The 18,778-nt window shown below is 38.7% G+C and overlaps 1 protein-coding gene across 11 annotated transcripts in view; it reads left to right on the forward strand.

Moving 5' to 3' along the window:
* The first annotated feature begins 3,628 nt into the window (after positions 1-3,628).
* LOC134210860 (troponin C, isoallergen Bla g 6.0101-like) overlaps positions 3,629-18,778 on the forward strand; it is a 109,152-nt gene continuing 94,002 nt past the window's right edge. For 7 of the 11 annotated variants that reach the window (XM_062687226.1, XM_062687234.1, XM_062687227.1 and 4 more), the window contains exon 1: positions 3,645-4,138. In XM_062687226.1, the coding sequence (XP_062543210.1) occupies positions 4,127-4,138 (12 nt within the window). In that variant the 5' untranslated portion in view covers positions 3,645-4,126. Of the gene's footprint in view, positions 4,139-18,778 lie in introns of all 11 variants that reach the window. The other 4 variants (XM_062687229.1, XM_062687228.1, XM_062687223.1 and 1 more) reach the window with 3 other exon arrangements.

Consider the following 18,778-nt stretch of genomic DNA (forward strand, 5'->3'; position numbering starts at 1 on the left):
CACGGTTCTAGGGGACGGAAGACAGCATAACCATTAGAACACTCGCTGTTTCACGTCAGTGTCACCCGGCTCTAGTTACTAAGAGAGTAGAATGTCAGACTGCCAGCCCTTGATTTCACAATATTACGATATCCAAGACAAGGTCCGTTAACACGCGGCCAGAATGTCATAATCAGGATCACGGTCGCTTTAACAGGGCCTGCTTGCGGACACGTACAACTTTTTGTATAGATTTAACAGAGCTCACTACCAATCCTCACCACGTCCTAGGTTAGAGTCGATGTTAGCGCCACGATAGGTTCTGACCCTAGTAGCACACATGTTACACATTGGTTACTGCAACTCGTATGTCATCAGATTTAGTCACAAACAAGTTGCTGCAACTATTTTTTGCTTGACTTGTGCTGCTCGGGGACGTTGATAATGTTGGAAAAGTGTCGTCCATCAATCAGATCGTGGTCGATTTGTGATTCTATCTTCAGTGGTAATCACCAGGTGATACGGAAGCAGGTGCCGCAAATGGCCATATTATTGTAGGTGGTGGAACAGTTAGTCGTAGACCGTTGTCGTTCGTCAGCTGATGGGTGCTGAACTTTTCAAAAGTTGTACTAAACTCCTATACATATTGTCCATCACTAAGAAAATTTTCCCAGCTCGTTTGTGTTGCCGCAACTCCGGTAGATGATACGATTACCTCTGAACGTTTGCACCATTGATCCCTTCCAACAAACCTCCTGCAGCGTTAAAATTCTGAATCCGCGGTTTATAAGCACAATGGCGAGTATGCGCGTGCTCCAGATGAAATTAAGAGATTTGCAGCTTCACAAACCGAGCTCCAATCGCTACTCGCTTTCCGTCGCTGTGGTCTTGGCCAATGAATCGCCTGCTTTGATCGTGCTTACAGCGGCACACTAGGAATTAACTTTCCGAAAGCAGTATGGCGAAAGGAATTTAAGGTTCGATTTCTCAAAATTAAGAACCTTAATCGAAAAAATATTTGGTAGGCGTAGTAGCGGACACCATCTTTCATAACCGGTACCAAATAGTTTTTCATGAAAAGTTCTTAATTTTGAGAAAACCCGCGTTAGATGTCTTTCGCCATACAAAATTTCTGGCGGTCAACTCATGCTGGTTATTTGCGCATATACGATAGCGCCTGGATGTGGCAGCGGTGGGTAGAAAATCAGCCACTGCCAATAATTCATTGTTCTGTTCCATACGATGATCATATGGCAAACAAACACCTTATGAGAGCCTTACCTCTTGGGTAAACAGGCGTTAGATGGGATGGAATTGGGCTAGTGCGTTTTGCGCGGCACACGCTCGCTATGAGCTCAGCATACTACGATCCTCGAACAATAATTCCTTCCCTGAAGAAGACTTTAATCCCGTGTCGAAGAGTTGGGCGAATAAAGAAACTTGTTTAAATCAGATGAGACTGCGTAACCGTTAATTAGTGATCTATGATTAAATGATAGCAACTAAGTTTGCGCTCCTGAAATTCGAAATAATTCTCGCGTGATTTTTGAAAACGTCGTAAGTCCAAAAGAGAGGCTCTCTTTGTTAACTTTCTCCTTCGATTATTACAAAGCCATACTAACATTTACATTGGATTTTCCAGTACCGATCTGAAGAAAATAGCTTTGTCTAGTGTGCTGAGGTTAAAATATTGCAACAAATTTTAAACTAGCCTAGATATTAGCAAAAGAGAGCGTAATGAAAGAGAGTCTCTCATTTGGACTTACGACGTTTTCAAAATCTCCTTCTTTTTACTTTCCAGATTATACGCTAAGAGAAGAATGAATTCTGTCATCAAAAGAAAAAGTAGAATCATGAAAAAAATTTCACAGCGAGGTATGGAATGCAGCTTTTAAAATAATTTTCAAAATTTCAAAATAAAATTTATTTATAAATAATTTATTGCATGAGGTTAGAATTTTTATTATATACATTATACATAAATTAATTTGATTGTTAATGACAATGAAGTTTTTTCTTGAAATGATTCCGGAGATGGTACTGCTTTAAATCTTAATTGAATTTCTAATCCCACCTAATAAATCATTTTCAAAAAAATCTCTGTTTGTAATTTTTAAAATTATTTTCAATTCCATTGGCTATACCTTGCCGTGTTAAATTTCAGTGATTCTACTTTTCCTCTGATGACAGCGTTCATCCACTTCTCCTCGCGTATTGGTCTTACTTCATTTATGCACCAGATGCTATCTCTTTAACGAGTTTTTTTGTTGTTGAATTAATCTCATAACAACCTGTGCGAAATTGCATTTATTTCAACAATCTTTTTTTTATAATATTAAATATCAGTTCATTGTACTGTAACAAATGGATACATTTCAATTAATTTGTTAGGAGTTTTAATCAAATCGGTAAAACTTTTCGGCCACCAACAAATTTGAATCATAAATAATAATGTAAAACTACCCAACAGACACCATGGACTCATAATTCCATTCCAAATTCGACTCTGCGCTGCTCCAGAGAGAAGTCTGTAAATTTATTTCCCCCATATCTACACGGGGGCCAGCGAGCGCCAACGATCCCGAATTGCGCGCCGGTCGCCATGCCATTCCGGGATCACTGCTCGAAACAGATAATCGCGCGCGCCAGGGCAGTCGGCGTCCGTCGTCCCCGGAGACAGTGGTGTGTGTCGCGATTTGGGCCCTGCACGCGGATAATCTCGCAGGATCGTGCGCGCGCTTCGGCAGCTTCGCTGCAGCTCTCGGAACCGATTTGGCAGCATTCGAGAAGATCCTCCTCTTGTGGCAGTGCATTGTTTGCGAAAGGGGTTTGTTATTGTTGTTGCACCCCAGGTCGGGATGCGCCAACTGCTGCCACGCGTTGCTGGCATTGGACGGTTAGCTGAGGTTGTCGTTAAAGTCTAGGACTCGATGCTTTTGATTGGAGTTTTCTAGTCATTTTACGCTCAGGGCTGGTAGCGAGTTCGTGGTGACATAATGGTGACTATAGTGACTGAAAGATATTAATTTGAACCTTTAAATTCGACATTTTAAAATGTTATAAACGTGATGTGTCCACCGAGAGATTCTATTCCATTTAGTTAGTTACATCAGACAAGTAGAATTTATTTACAGGAGATTGAAATCGACTTGACATCTAATCTAAGATCAAGGCTAGGCAAGATCTAATTCATAATATCATATTGACGACAAAATTATCGACAAGTGAGAATAAAAATCAAAAAAATGTTAAAAATGTAGAGTTTTGTTAACTAAGGTTTAAATACAAATACAATAAAAATAAAAAAATAGAATTCTGTAAGTTTTTTAAATAGTCAGCTGAGTGTGCACGAGTAATGTTTATGGATGGTTTTAGACGATGCTTTGATATGTATATGAAACATGAGCTTGATTGTTTTACAATATTTGTGTTGGTCTATAAAATCAGGTACAACTAGGCATAGTTTTCGGCAGGTTAGTTCGCGTTCAATCATCCTAAAACATTACTGGCAAGCAAAGAATGCTTGAAATTGGCTCCCTACCAGCCCTGTAACTGCCAGTGGTCGAGAACGAGTGTGGAAAACTACTGTTGGATTACCATTTCGATTTTTTTGGCGAAGCGCAACGATTTTCCTGTGCTTTATCGAAGTGGTCGTTTTGCATGGCGAGCGGTTGCGATCGGTTGGGTTAGTTTGGTGAAGTGATTCAGCAGCGAAACGGACTCAAATTAAAATAGACAGCATCACAATTGATCGCGGACAGGACGAGGCGCAGCACGAAGCTGGCCTGGCACCGCGCGCGCGTCGCAAATCGAGGAAAATCACTTTTAGCAATCAATTGTAAATTGCAAAATCGAGTCGAACGACGACGGCGACAACGGGTCGGGTGCTGCTGGTGAAGGTGGTGGGCAACTGACTGGCGCTGGTCCGGCGACAGAGGGGAACGAGATTCAGTTCGGTGACACAAAAGGCCGAAACGTTTCTGGCTTGACGATTAATTGATTTCTCGCCTGCGGCCCACAAGCGTGCCCCAAGTGGAGGAGAAAGAAGTGCCTCGAGTGAAAAGTGATTAAGAGTTGTGATTTATTTGATTGCTTGTTCTTTTTATTTATATTTTTGTAAAAATCTTCGCCTAAGTACCTATTCATCATGGAGAAAGTGGTTAGTATTAGATTTAGTAATACCAGTGTAGATGAATTATAGCTGTGTTAAGGCCTAAAGGCATATAAATCAAGCGGACACTTCAAAAAGATTTGTTGAGAGAAAATGTTATGTATTTCCTGAAATTATAAATTACACCTACCAATCTCTTTGTGAGTTGATTATCATCTATAATTCAAAGTGAGCTTAGATACGAAAGGACGATTTAGAAAACAGTTTGAATTCAGCAATATGTTTTACTTTTCTATTTGAGTGAATTTTGGTTACTGTGCCGGTATCAGCTATTCACTGGTGATAATATTTTAGTTAGGTATTATCATTAGTTGAGATTGATTTATGTAATTTATGTAACGATATGTGAACTCAAACTAATATGCATATGTCTACAAGGTTATTATTTATTACATATTAGCCTATTGTCGACTACCAAAATTCTAAATGTACCTCCACAGTTAATAATTTTGAGTTCTTGAGCCTTCAATGCCAAAGCATATATTTATCGTGTTTTTCTTTCCCATTTCCTCCTTTGTTCTATCTACATGACCAGGTATCGAACCCTTCTTCTTCCGCTTATGGAAATTGTGCCTTTACTGACTAGGTAGTCTCGGTCATACAAATTTATCTAATTGACATACTATAATTTTCTGCAGCATTGCTTACTAGTAAGCAGGAAACGATTTTAGCAGTTTTTACGGGGACATCCACTGATGGAGTGTTATAGCCTTATCAAAGCAGTTCGACTATTTTGGCGAGTTTCTTGTTAAGCTCAACAAATGAAGAATTTGGTTTTTCTTTATTTCGATTTTTTTCACATAATGTTCATGTATTATTTGAAATTATTTATTGTTGGAGCTACTTAAATATTTCTAGATCTGCTTTAGTATGAATTTTGCTGACGATCAGTGCCGTAGCGTGAAATTTCAGTGCCTTTGGCGAATCACCATTTCAGTCGCATATTCAATAGAAATAAACAAATGAAAATTGTGTTGCGTCCCAAAAAGCTTAGAACACCAAGATACAGCAATCATTATGAACTTTTTGAACTTTTTATTTTTTGATTTCATCGATTCCAAAAAACAGGAAAAAATTGACAGCCGAAGCAGATGATTTCTTTTTATTTGATTTATTTAGCTTACATCAGAACAGATAACGCTGAATCAAACCACTCCATCCTCGATTGCATCCCTTGCTCACCAAGTCGTTCTGTACCTGGTCTGCCCACCTCGCTTACTGTGCTCTACTTCTTCTACCTGCCGAGTCGGATCGGAAAGGAAAAACATATTTGCGGATTTTCTGTCCAGCTTTCTTGCAATTTCCCCTACCCATCGTACGTTTCCAGCTCTAACTAATACTGGGTTCGCCGTAGAGTTAGACGAGCTCATGGTTCATCCTTCGTCGTCACGCACCATTCTTTTCCACACCACCAAATATGATGCTAAGCACGCGTCTTTCGAATACCACGACCTCTTGCAAGTCCTCCTCGAGCATGGTACACCGGTCTTGTGAGCGTTCTGTACGTGATACAATTTCAGTGGGTATGATTTTTTTTACCGAAGTTCCTTCTGGAGCTCGTAGTATGCCCGACTTCCGCAGATGAAGCGCCTTCGGATTTTACGACATTACAATCAACCTTTAGCAGGCAGCGTTTAGGATGGTAATCGCTCGAAAGTGCTCACACTCCAGTTTGTCGCCTTTCTTAAAGATGGGGCATATGACTTCTTCCTTCCACTTGCACTTCTCCAGTACCTGTTCTATTACCCAATCTCTAACTCTCAATCTGTGCAGCTTGGTCAGCTTTTCCGGGCACACATTGATAAGTTCAGTTTCCATCTTTACCAGATGCTTTTTAGTTCTTCAACTGTTGAATGAAATCCTCAACATCTCTCAAGGTGGGGGCTGGTTAGTTTCCACCGTCCGCTGAACTTACGTAGTCGTCTTCGCCGCTGTCTCTGGCTTCACTGCCTGAACTCTCAGCGCCATTTAGGTGTTCCTCGAAGTGCTGCCTCCACCTTTCAATCACCAATCGTTCGACAGTCAATATGCGTTGAGTTTCTGATAGAACTTTCATGTTTCTTGATAACAGTACAGCTGTTCCATCTCTTCGCACTCCACTTCTTTTACGCGGAATTTCTTCTCCTGATGCTGCTGGCGGGTCTGCTGCAAGGGTGTAGCCAGAGGGGGGCAGGGGAGGACCGTCGCCCCCTAAATTGTGGAAAGATTGAACGGGTACTACAATGAATTCCCTCAAACATGTGCACTTTACGATCAAATACAGAAATAGGTGGTTGAAATTCAAAAGATTCCCAAAACTTATTAGGGCATCCAGGATCCAATTATCTAGCATTCCAATCTGGAATTCTTTTCGCAATTACTTCAGAATATCCTTCAAGAAATCCTCTAGAAATATCTTCATGAATGTCTCCTGGAATTCGTCCAAGTATTTCCCCAGAAATTCTTGCAGGTATTTTTTCGGGAGTTTCTTCAGGTACTTCTCCAGGAATTCCTTCAGGAATTTCTCCGGGAGATTTTCCGCGGAAGTGTACGAATTCCTTTCGGACTTCACTCGGAATTTATTCGGATATCTGCCAAGAGTTCTTCCAGAAATTTCTTCGGAACAATCCGCAAGGATTTTCTTCAGCAATTCATCTGGGAATACTTTCAGGATTTCATCTGGGAATTTCTGCATCAATTCCTCCTGGTATTTTTCTGGAAATTCCTTCAGATATTTTTCGGAAATTCCTTTAGGAACTTTTCTAAGCATTATTTCCGGCCTTCCATGTGGGAATTCCTCCGGAAGTGCTTGTGGGAGTTCCTCCGGGAGTTCTTCCAGGATTTTTTCCAAGAAATTCTCCGGTAATACCTCCAGGAACTTCACAGGGAATTCCTGGACGATGTTTGTCAGGAATTTCACAGGAAATGGGATTTCGGAAGTTCCTTCAGAAATATTTTTTCTCTTCCTCTAGGGTATGCCACCGGATGTTCCGCTGAAGTTCCACCAGTAGTTCCTTCGGCAATTCAATCAGGCTTTCTTCCAGGAGTTCATTTAACATTTCTTTAGGCATTTATCTACAACTTCCTCCAGAAATTCCTCGGAGAATTTCTCTGGGAGTTCTTACGGGAATTCCTCCGGGAGGTTCTTTTAAGAATTGGGTTGTTCCTTTGGGAGTTCATCCTAGAATTCTTACGAGAGTTCCTCCAGGATTTCCTCCGGAAATTCTTCCTGTAGTTCTTCAATAAATTCCTCAAGAAGTTCCACCGGCAGTTCCTCCGAGAATTCCTCTGATAATTTCTTCGGAAATTCCTATAGAAAATCCCCCTGGAATTCCTCCGGAAATTGCTCTGGGAGTTCCTCCGGGAGTTCCTTTTCAGAGAAACACCTGGAGAAACTGCCGGTGAAACTCCCGGATGGATTCTCGTAGAAACTGCTGGTGGATCTCCCGGAGGAATTCTCGAAGGAACTGCCGGAGGAGCTCCCATAAGATCTTCCGTAAGAACTCCCGGAGGAATTTCAGAATTTCAACTCCTAGAAAAATTCCTGGAAGAGCTCCCAGAGAAACTATCGGAAGAACTTCGGGAGGAATTTCCAGTTTGATTTCTGAAGAAAGCCTAAATGATTTCCTGAAAAAAGCCTGAATAATTTTCTGGAATAGCTTCTGCTGGAACTCCCGGAGGAATTTCCGGATAAACACCCGGATGAATTGCTTGTGGAATCCCCGAGAATCCCGGGAGAATTTTCAAAGGAATCCCGGGGAAACTACCAGAAGCATTCTCGGAAACAAGAGAATTCATCTTATAGACAAATCTCGTCTAGCTGAACCCTTTGTTGGAGTTTGCAGCTGGATCATCATCATCATCAGAGGACCTCCCAGAGAATTCCCTGAGGAGCTCGCAGAGAAATTCTCGGAGGAGCTTCTGGTGGAAAATCTATATAAATTCCTGACGAAGCCTAAATACATTCCAATTCTGCCGTATTCCCGGAAGAATTTTCAGAGGAACTGCCGATAGAACTACCGGAATAATTCTCGAAGGAAATCCTAAAGAAATTCTTGATGGAACTGCTGGAAGAATTCCAGGAGGAATTTTCGGAGAAACTCCTGGAGGATCTCCCAGTGGCAATCTTGAAGTTTCCACCGGAATTCTTTCAGGATTTCATTGCAAATTAATCCAGGAATTCCTCAGAAAATTCCATTGTTTATTTCATTTTCGGTATAATTTCTGTAAAAATTTCCGGTGCAATTCCTGGAAAAATTCTTTGAAATTTTCACAAGAAATTATTCGAAACATTCCCGAAAAAAATTATGGAATTTACACAAGAAATTCGGAGATTTTTCGTGAAATTCTCAGGAATGTTCACTGGCAATTCTGCGGAATTTCCACGGAATATTCTAATTCTTAAAAATTATGGGAAACAGGAAACAGGAAACAGGGAATTCCGCAGAACTTATAAAGAAGTTCGTGAAGATTTTCTTGGAGTAAATAATGGTGGAATTTTCGGATCAATTCCCGGCAAAATTTATGGTGGAATTCCTGAAAACACTGCTGAAGAAGTTGCAGGAGGCATTCCTAAAGAATCCCTGATAGAATTTCGGATAGAATGCCAGGAGCAATTGTCGAAGGAATTCCTGGAGAAAGCTTCCATATTGATTTTTCTGCCTATTTTATAATAAATATTATTTCAGAGAGGATTTGTTTAGAAATTCAGATGTATGGTTCTAGTTTTCTTGAACTTATGGAAGAATGCAGGATTTTTATAATAATTGTTATAGCCGATTTTATGTTCTCTCCCAAGTAACAATTTCCATGCTTCTTGGAGTTATCTAATTCTTATTGTGGACTTATGGCAGCAATCACCAAGCTGATTGCTTAGTTTTATTGGTGCTCTTATTGTTATCAATAAACCTCCCATAAATCTGCTGAAAAAAGCTTCAAACGTCAAATGCCTATTGACCATATGAACAGTTCTATGGTAGTGATGAAGAGCGTAATAAATCCAATTTTCAACGCTCGAATAAAGCTACAATTTTTGGTCATAATGTGGTCAAATGAATTACCCCCATAAGAATGTTTGTATTGCGAAGAGTTTATGACGGTGTTTTATAAAAGCAAATTTTTTCTGATCAAATTCCATGATGGCCATATTGAAAACGGAAAAGCATTTCGCAATCAGTGAAATATATCACTGAAATGCATGATTTATCGAAATTTTAACCGCTTGTCATACTTTTTCCGATAAATAATTTTATAAATTAATAGTTTGGGCAAAAATACTAATCGATTTAGTGGACATCCTAGATGTTGTGGCAATCAATATTTTCGATTTATTTCCCTGAACTACGTTATATGGCCGGCGCGTGGTGTTCAACCTTATTTTTTTCACAACATTTGACCATGAAATCGGAAGCGCACTTCTTTTCAATGGTACTGAATCGAAAAAACAACCTGAAATAAAATATTATTTTGTTGTCATCATCATAATTTTCATCAACAATCCATTTTGTTATTATTTTTCTGCAAAGATTTGTTTCTCTTTTTTTAAAAGCAACATTTTGACAGCTGCCGCAGCCAAATTCCCTTTTTTGCGGGTGGTTTAAAAAGGGTTTCTAAATGCTCTTATAATAGGTTTATAGTGGTTATCTGGAGAGGGCCACTTGGCAATATCTTACTCTTATAGTGGTCATCAGAAGGTTGCCGTATATTACTCGGTTTTATTGTTAGATCTTATAAATTGATCTTGAAAACCATTTTTAGAGCGGAATAAAACTTAAAATGTTACTTGGGCTCTGAATACTAAGTTCGTTAATATTTTTCTCACTTTATTTAAAAATATCTGATGAGAAATAAATCACGCATTTTTAAATCCATTATTGTTTCGATTTGGTTTGGATTTGGTTTCATGTGTTAATATTCATGTTTTTTTATAAAACTACTATAAAACTACGATTTAGAAGACCAAAAAAGTTGCCCCCCTTCTCGAAATCCTGGCTACGCCCATGGTCTGCTGTCTCCATTTCCGTACATGCGGCGCTCCATGTTGTGCCGGGTCCGTTGCTGCAGTGTAACCGTCCGCGCTGCGTTCTTCTTCTCCAGAGTCTGCATTAGGGCAGTTCACATTTCAAAACTGCTCGAAAATTCCAACTCCCGTATGTCTATCAGCTTCTTTTTGGTGATTTAGGAGTCCTGGCAGAATTTCAGACAATTTGAAGGTGATTTATGGGTGGTGTAAAGGCAATTTATGTTGGGGAAGGACCGTCTGACCGAATACCGTTCGGCCGAATGCCATTTGGCCGAAAGCCACTAGGCCGAAAGGGTAATTTGAAAGTCGTTGTGCTGGAAGGGTCATTTGGCCGAATAGGATATTTGGGCGAATAAGTTATGACCCTTTCGGCCTAATGGTTTATTCGGCCTAGTAGCATTCGGCCAAATGGCTTTCGGCCGAAAGGGTTTCGGCCAAACGACCCTTCCCCATTTATGTTTATATGGGAATTTATATGAAAAAAAAAACCTAAAATTTGTTGAAGTTCTCCTACAATCGTTATAATCGAAACCTGCGGATAATTCATTAATTTGTCAATTCTAAGTTGAGGCTAATTGCACCATTTATTTCTGTCAACAAAACCGTTCAAATAAACTCAAAACTAATAAGTTAACCGATTCCAAAATCGGAGGATGGTGTAGTACATTTGAACCGTTTGTTTGAGAAACTGCATATGTAACATTTTTGGCCAAAATGAGATTTTTATATATTCTGAATCCTCTTCCAAAAATACGTATTCTGACAAAAAATACGAAAAAAAAATTTTGTTCAGGAATGTATGAAATTTTTTTCGTTTGTTTGAGAAACTACATATGTCCACGCACTTTGAAGAGCAATTATGGAGTACTGCTTACAGTTTTTGCACTGGAAGTGCCCCAGGGTGTTGAGTTTTGCCAAAAACTATTGATCTGTATCGAAGAAATCAAAAGTTTCGATGCCAATTTGTTCGAAAACAGTTTTTTGTTGTTTTCTCGAAATTGTATAAAATGGACTTATGCAGTTTCTCAAACAAATGATTCATTTGAGTTCATAAAGATTTGACAGCTGTAGAAGACTTTCAAAAACATATTTTTTTAAATATAAATTTCCATATAAACATAAATTGCCTTTGCGCCATCCCTAAATCACCTCCAAATTGCCTGAAATTTTACCAGAACCCTTTAATTATCAAAAAGAAGCTGAAAGACATATGGGAGTTAGAATTTTCGAACATTCCTGAAATTTGAACTGCCCAAGTCTGCACTGTTCGTTAAACCTGTCGTTCCGTCGCCCTTGTCCCACATACCTGACTTCGCTATCCGCTGCGTCTTAATGGCTGCCAGTAGCCCTCAAGAAGGGTCCCATTAAGCTCAATCTCTTCCGGCAAAGTTGCTTCGAGATGCTGCACGTATGCAGTGGCGTCCTCAGGTTGGTGCAGACGCTCTGATGCCCAGTTTTGCTTAGAATCCCTCGCTGATATTCGGACTACCCCTAACATGGGGAACAGAGTCTGTTGTGAACCGCTCCCAACATGTAGAACCTCCAGAGAGGAGCACCCCCCCCTCTTCCCTTTCAGCATACGTCCATAGTTCCCACCTAAGGTTGCTCATTCTAGCTGCACGATTTAGATATTGTTTTGGTTACTGAAACCCATATATGAGTAAATTTGATCGTAGGGGAACTATTCCGATCTCCATTTCACTGAACATATATTCATCTCATCGCGAAACAAAAAATACGACACCAATTTCGTCGCTTCTTTTTGTCAACATGCGTGTTCACTGTTGAAAAAAAAACACAAAATTAATTTCCATTGCTTTGCTTTTGATGGGATGAAGTTCGGAGCCATGATATAAAGTCCAAGAGCAGTTCCCCTATATGAGTAAAGATAATGCGTGAATAACATGTGAGTTGCTCGGGATGCGAAGTATTAACGATATGCCTTACCCAGCATTTGACTTGCAAAAGCAGATGAAGTGTACGCTATTTTGAAATTCTCATTATCTTAAGGAAAAGCCTCCCGGAATCCAGAACTAAATGCACTCGCGTTTTCAAGCGCATCCATTCAAAACGGAAGCCACGCACAGCTGTCACAGCATGCGTGGAATGATAAAAATGGCAGTTGTGCGTGGCTTCCGTTTCGAATGGAGTGCCCTTGAAAACGCGAGTGCATTTAGTTCTGGATTCCGGGAGGCTTGTTCTTAAACTAAGATGATGATACAAGATGATATGCATAATGAATCAACAAGAATGAATTTCTAATTTAGCTTATTTTTTGCACGTCGATATATCTTACCTACTGAGAGGTGTGCGCATGTCTGCCTAGATAGGCTGCAATACAGGCACAACTCAAAAACTGGATACAATTAGATTAGTTTTGTGTGTTTCATCAAGCAAACTTCAAATCATAGACACATTTATGCTTTTATATTTTTTGGAAAAATCGTAAAAATTTGAAATACACGAAATTTTTTATATTTCCGTGTTTTGCCATCAAAATGGCAAAAAAACGAAAAATATTTAAGAAAATGTTTTAGCTCTTTTTTAGAGGAATGTTTTCACTGTCATAAGACGTGTTTAGTACAATTCTTATCACAAGGAAAATATTTATTTAAGCCAGCACACGGTGTCTCTATGGGGAAATATTTTTTTTCAAAAATCAAAAACACCCACCACGCGAAAGTATTTGTTCTCCTCTTTCATATCGTGGGTAACCTAAAATGTTCTATCGGGGGATCTAGAACAATTTTTATTTTTTTCACTATTTTTGGTGCAAATTCCATAGAAATATCAAAATGCCAATTAATCCCCCCAAAATGTATGGAAAAATGACCCATGCTAGGACATTTTAAAAATGCATCTACGTGAAAGAGAAAAGCCTGTAGTGGGTGTTCTAGAGATACTTATTTTTTTTAAATAAGCCTTTTCGGACAAAGACACCGTGAGCAACACGCAACTGTACCCCGTAACGCTGGGTAGACACCTTTGCGTGGTGTGTTACGGTGTAAGATCTACCATGGTCACATTGTCAGCTACATGCAAATCCTGACCTAACGAACACTTTCCCCAATATCCAACTCCGTGGTAAGGGTATGCGATAACACAATTTTTCCTGACGAAAAGAAAAGAAACGAAACTAGAAAAGCTATTGTTGTTTCGAAACTAAACGAAACGAAATTCAGATTTATTTGCGAGACTTCGAAACGAAACGAAATCGAGGTCCACTTGATTCGAAATTTTACGGATCGAAACGAAATTTAAATTTTTTTTTCGCGGAATTTTTATTTTCTAGTTTTTTTTATATTATATATGTACATAATGCAAAAACGAATAAAAAAATCCGCGAGAAAATTAATTTTGTTTAATATTTTTAAAGCCAAATATTGTTACCCAAAATGCCATAGAGAGAATCTAGCTTAATTTTACAAACGGACATAAGTAACAGATCAGTTTTGGAGCAATTACCATTTTCAAAAGTATGTCCCTCATCATAAACAACGTAAAAATATTTATCACTCAATATTTCCAACAGACCTCAGTAAAAATAAAAAGAGCCGATTTTTTAACTGCAAACCAAAACATTGAAGAAATTTTCAAGTGGAAACCTGAATGCGTTTCTGAAGATACAGAATTGTATTACGTATTGAGATATAGTGAAGAAATTTTTTATGTTTAAAATTTTAAGTAGAGTTTGAATGATTTATTCAGCGGCGCAGATGATTTTTTTATGATTTGACAACTTGAATTATTGAAAATTCATTTCGAAATTCCGCAAAATTCCGTTTAATTTCGTTAAAAGCATGATTTTTTCGTCGAAATTTTTTAAATTTTACCATGCGAAACGAAATCAAAATATCAGATTTCGCCATACTCAAATTCCGTGGAATTCCGCGGAATTTCGTTTCGAATGCCCTAAAACGAAATTTTTCGAAATACCGCATATGCTTACTCCGTGGTACTTATGAGGGTGTCGCTGAGTCGGGGCCCTCTCATTAAGTAAGTACTACACCAGCATTTCCTTTCCCTCCCAAGTTACGGTGAAGATGGGCGTGGCCAGGAGTAGTAATCCTCATGCTTTTGTGATTTTTATTCTAGATTGAAATCAAGGACCACACCTACCTTGATTTCTGATAGCAATCTGAATAAGGATTTCAAAAGAAAATCATGAGTATCACTAGTGTCCAATCTACGAAGTACACCGTAACTATGCTATGCTATGCTAAAGACACCGTGAGCAACACGCAACTGTCATTTTTATTATTCCTCGCATGCTGCGACGCATATATAATAAAAATGACAGTTCTTGTGACTCCCGTTTTGAATGGGCTGCTCTTGAAAACGCGAGTGTGACTTGAGTTCTTTAATTTTTATTAAAAGTGATTAATTTTAAATGTGTATACCAGAGACTGCAACATTTTATTACAATCATGCATTAATTCCGCCTACAGTTTACCATAACTTGCGACATATGCACATATTGTATTAAGTTAACGGCAGTCCCTTGTATTAGGTACCCAGTCCCGAGAAAATAAAAACTGGTTATGTGCTGTGTGTATACTGAATCTAGTTTTACACTCCCAGCGAGTAGTGGAGTAGTGCACAATATAAAAATGTTACAGCATATATGATGTAACAATAAGGCTCGTTCAATACGACTTATTTTTCCATCACTTTTTAAAATTACAGGTCGTAAAATTCATGGAAAAAGTTGGATGTAAAGTTAAAGGCTATTGAACTCAAAAATAAGTTTAAATATTTCCATAGCGTGTAATTTTCAGAACTTTTAACTGTGTGCATACTTCTACAACTTTAGCTACTTTACAAAAAAAAATCGACCCAAGACGGGTGTTGAACCTACACCCTCCACGCTTGGCGCTTCTCGACTGACGCGATAATCATCTGGACTATATACCAGATGAGGGAAGATGCGAGAGGCTATCATAATCCACGTTTCATATAATATCAAACAGAAGGGTAAGAGGGATACACCCAAAACAATTAAGTGTGACATTCTTTGTACTAAGCATTTTGTATCAAATCTCGCATTCAAACCGATCAGATAATGTCATACTTGTTGATACAGCTCATTGCATTAAGTCGTTTTTTATTGGTTTCGATCAATACATCCAAACGAATCTCGTTGTCTCCTCCTAGAACAAGTATATGAATCGTGTATAGCAATGCAACTTTAACTCACACAATCTTCCCGATACCATTTGGTTTGATAACGGAAAAGGACACAAATATGCATGATGCTTATTCCACTCGTATCACTCATTGCTATCCCTGTTATCCTTCCGCTTGTCACATCCGCATAACCATGAAACGTGGATTATGATTGCCTTTGGTCGCGTCATTCCTCATCTGGTAAATAGTCTAGATGGTTGGCGGGTCAGTTGAGATGTGCTAAGTGTGGAGGGTTCGGGTTCAATTCCCGTCTTTGAAGTATACAGCATTTCACTCCTCGATGGGGGAGTGTAAAATTAGATTTATTGTAGACACTAACACATAATGATGTGGTATATAAAACCAATCACTTTCCCTGGATGAGCAGACCAAATCTCTCTGGGCTCTGACTATCGAGAAATTTTGATCTGCGTCTATATAATGCACTACAACTGTAAAGCAGATGTTCCGATGTTTGGCTTTCAATATTACAAAAGCGACAGATATCATTTTGAACTTGTCCAATGTGTTTCAAATGCTAACTGCACGTACAGTGCCCAGTTTACTAGACCAGTCTATGTACAAATAGTTCGCTTGCTCAGCTCTAAGAGCTTTTTAGTGGCAATTGCATTTGGGATAATAAATCTTTTTGCCTGGTAGCACTTTGTGGCTGCCATCTAATTGGTTATTACCCTTTGTGATTCCCAGCTTTTAAGTTACATTTTAATTGCACTGTTTGATACACCACAAAATAGTTCAGGGCCAACAAGCTGCAAATTGGAACCCTGCTTTGCGACATGGTCTGCTATTTCACTCCCTTCAATATCACAGTGTCCAGGACAGGAACCCAATACAAACATACGATGTTTAGTTGACACAGGAGCCGCAAGGAGTGAATACATTCCCAGACGATTCTTGATGCCATTTAATACTATCGACAGATATATGATTTCCGCACAATGATTTTCGTATCACGCTGTACGCGTACAGTGACAAGATGACACATTGACACATATCTTTTCTTTCCACCGTTGTATCTATTTGGCAGCTTGTTTCGAAACTGATTCTACCGCTTTCCAAAACTATATTTTTTATCAAAATGTATAGAAATCATAAACTGTCACTATAGTTTTTTATGAGTATTACACAATATTTACCCATATTTTTTTAATAAATTGTGAATTCGCGTCAGCAGTTCATTCATCGATATGAAAACGTCAAAGTTTTCCAATTCTTCGTATTGGTATTTTAGCAGAAATATGCGAGTTCTTGCAAATATTCCGCAGGACAATTATTTCTGCGGACGTTAATCACTCTATTCTATGGTTTGGGGTGATTTCAGTGCAAACGGCACTGATCGTTTAATTCATTTGGACATTTTGAAGGATAAAGCCAGCACCGTCCAATTGGGTCATAGATACAATTTTGAATTTGTCCAAAACAACGGCACAAAACATTCTTCCCATTTAAAAAGTAGATGCTGACTAATGGCAAATCAAAGATCCCGCATCCTTTCCAATCCCCATACCTCATTCCAATTAAAACCTATGGGATCCTTGCACAAAATGTTCGAAATCACATGATACAGAACTCAAACCATCGAATATCATGCAAAAGTGACGGTAGATCTTCCTGAAAACAACCCAAGAACTGACAAAACCAATAGGAAGACATCTTCAGAGCATAATTGAATCATTTGTTTGAGAAACTGCATAAGTCCATTTTACACTATTTCGAGAAAACAACAAAAAACTGTTTTTGAACAAATTTGCACCGAATCTTTCGATTTCTTCGATACAGATCAATAGTTTTTGGCAAAACTCAACACCCTGGGGCACTTTCAGTGCAATAAATGTAAGCAGTACTCCACAATTGCTCTTCAAAGTACGTGGACATATGTAGTTTCTCAAACAAACGAAAAAAATTTCATACATTCCTGAATAAATTTTTTTTTTCCTATTTTTTGCCAGAATACGTATTTTTGGACGAGGATTCAGAATATATAAAAATCTCATTTTGGCCAAAAATGTTACATATGCAGTTTCTCAAACAAACGGTTCAATTGTAGCAAATAATGGGCTTACGAATAATTATTTTACCAATGTTGTGAAAAATATCATCTGGAATTGCAGAAAAACGATTCTTACTCAGTCAGCTTGCAAATGTTTGTTTTTATTCCATGTGTCAAACGGCGTATTTGACATTTTAAAACAACAAATTATGTTCTGTTTCGTACAATACAACGGTCGAAGGGCAGGGTACGTAAATCATCGTGCTATCGTGATACCAGCATGATTTTGGGTGACAGACATATGATTTTATGCTGTACAGTGATATTGGTATCATATATGTGTCACAAGTATAAAGGAACTCAATGTTTTTAGTGCAGCTTGCTATCAAAAAAATCAAATGTTTGCATGTTGATATTATCTTCTCAAGCAAACATATACACACTCTATAATTGCAAAAATTCGGAAACTTCACGACTGACAATTGGTGTCAACCGAAAATAGTCTAAGCTCCAGCGTCATGTACCTGTGATGATAAATCTAGACCAACGTTTGAAAAGGGCGTAACAGCAAAAAATTATTCCTTCTGATTCTTTGTAGAATCATAAGAAGGAATAAATTTTGGCTGTTACGCCCTTTTCAAATGTTGGTCTGGAAATCATGAAACGAGTTCGAGGGTTTCGTTCAAACAGCTTATCGAAGTTTTCAATTAAAACCTCGCAATGGTTGAGGAGCCGTAGCGATAATTCCGCGAAACGATCTGTCAGAGGCTGCATCACCGCAAGTACTTACTGAGTAATCATTGCATGAGTTGAATCCATATAACCTAACACAACAGCATACCTATGTTTTTTAGTCGCGGACCAGAAGCAGAAACTACCGTATTTAAGGACAAGCAACACAGAATCCAAAACTAAATTCACTCACGTTTTTAAGGGCACATAACTCAATACGGAGGCAGCGGACAATTTTTCTTGTTATTATTTAAGCTTTGCTGCATCGCAGCATGGATGGGATAATGGGAATGACAGTTGTGCGATGCTTTCATGTTGAGTGGTGTACCCTTGAAAACGCGAGTGAATTTTGTTTTGGATTCTGTGATGCTTGTCATTAAGAACCGACAGAATGGCTGTTCTTTACAACGTGATAAAATCTTCGAGATGCGGAATCCAAAATTAAATGCACTCGCGTTTTCAAGAGAACCCCATTCAAAACGGAAGTCACACACAACTCTAATTATTATTTCGATTTTAAGGACGGCTACGCAGTCTTGAATTATTGAAACAAGATGTATATTTATCCGACGTTTCGACACGGGGATGGTGTCTTCATCAGGGGAAAAATACGGTATTTGTTCCTAGTCTATTGTTTAGTCTAACATTAAATGTCTGGTATGGATTTTTCTGGTACATAACTTCGAGAACACACAATTTCAAAAACATTGACACTAAC

Source organism: Armigeres subalbatus, chromosome 2, assembly GCF_024139115.2.
Source record: "Armigeres subalbatus isolate Guangzhou_Male chromosome 2, GZ_Asu_2, whole genome shotgun sequence".
Classification (NCBI taxonomy): domain Eukaryota; kingdom Metazoa; phylum Arthropoda; class Insecta; order Diptera; family Culicidae; genus Armigeres; species Armigeres subalbatus.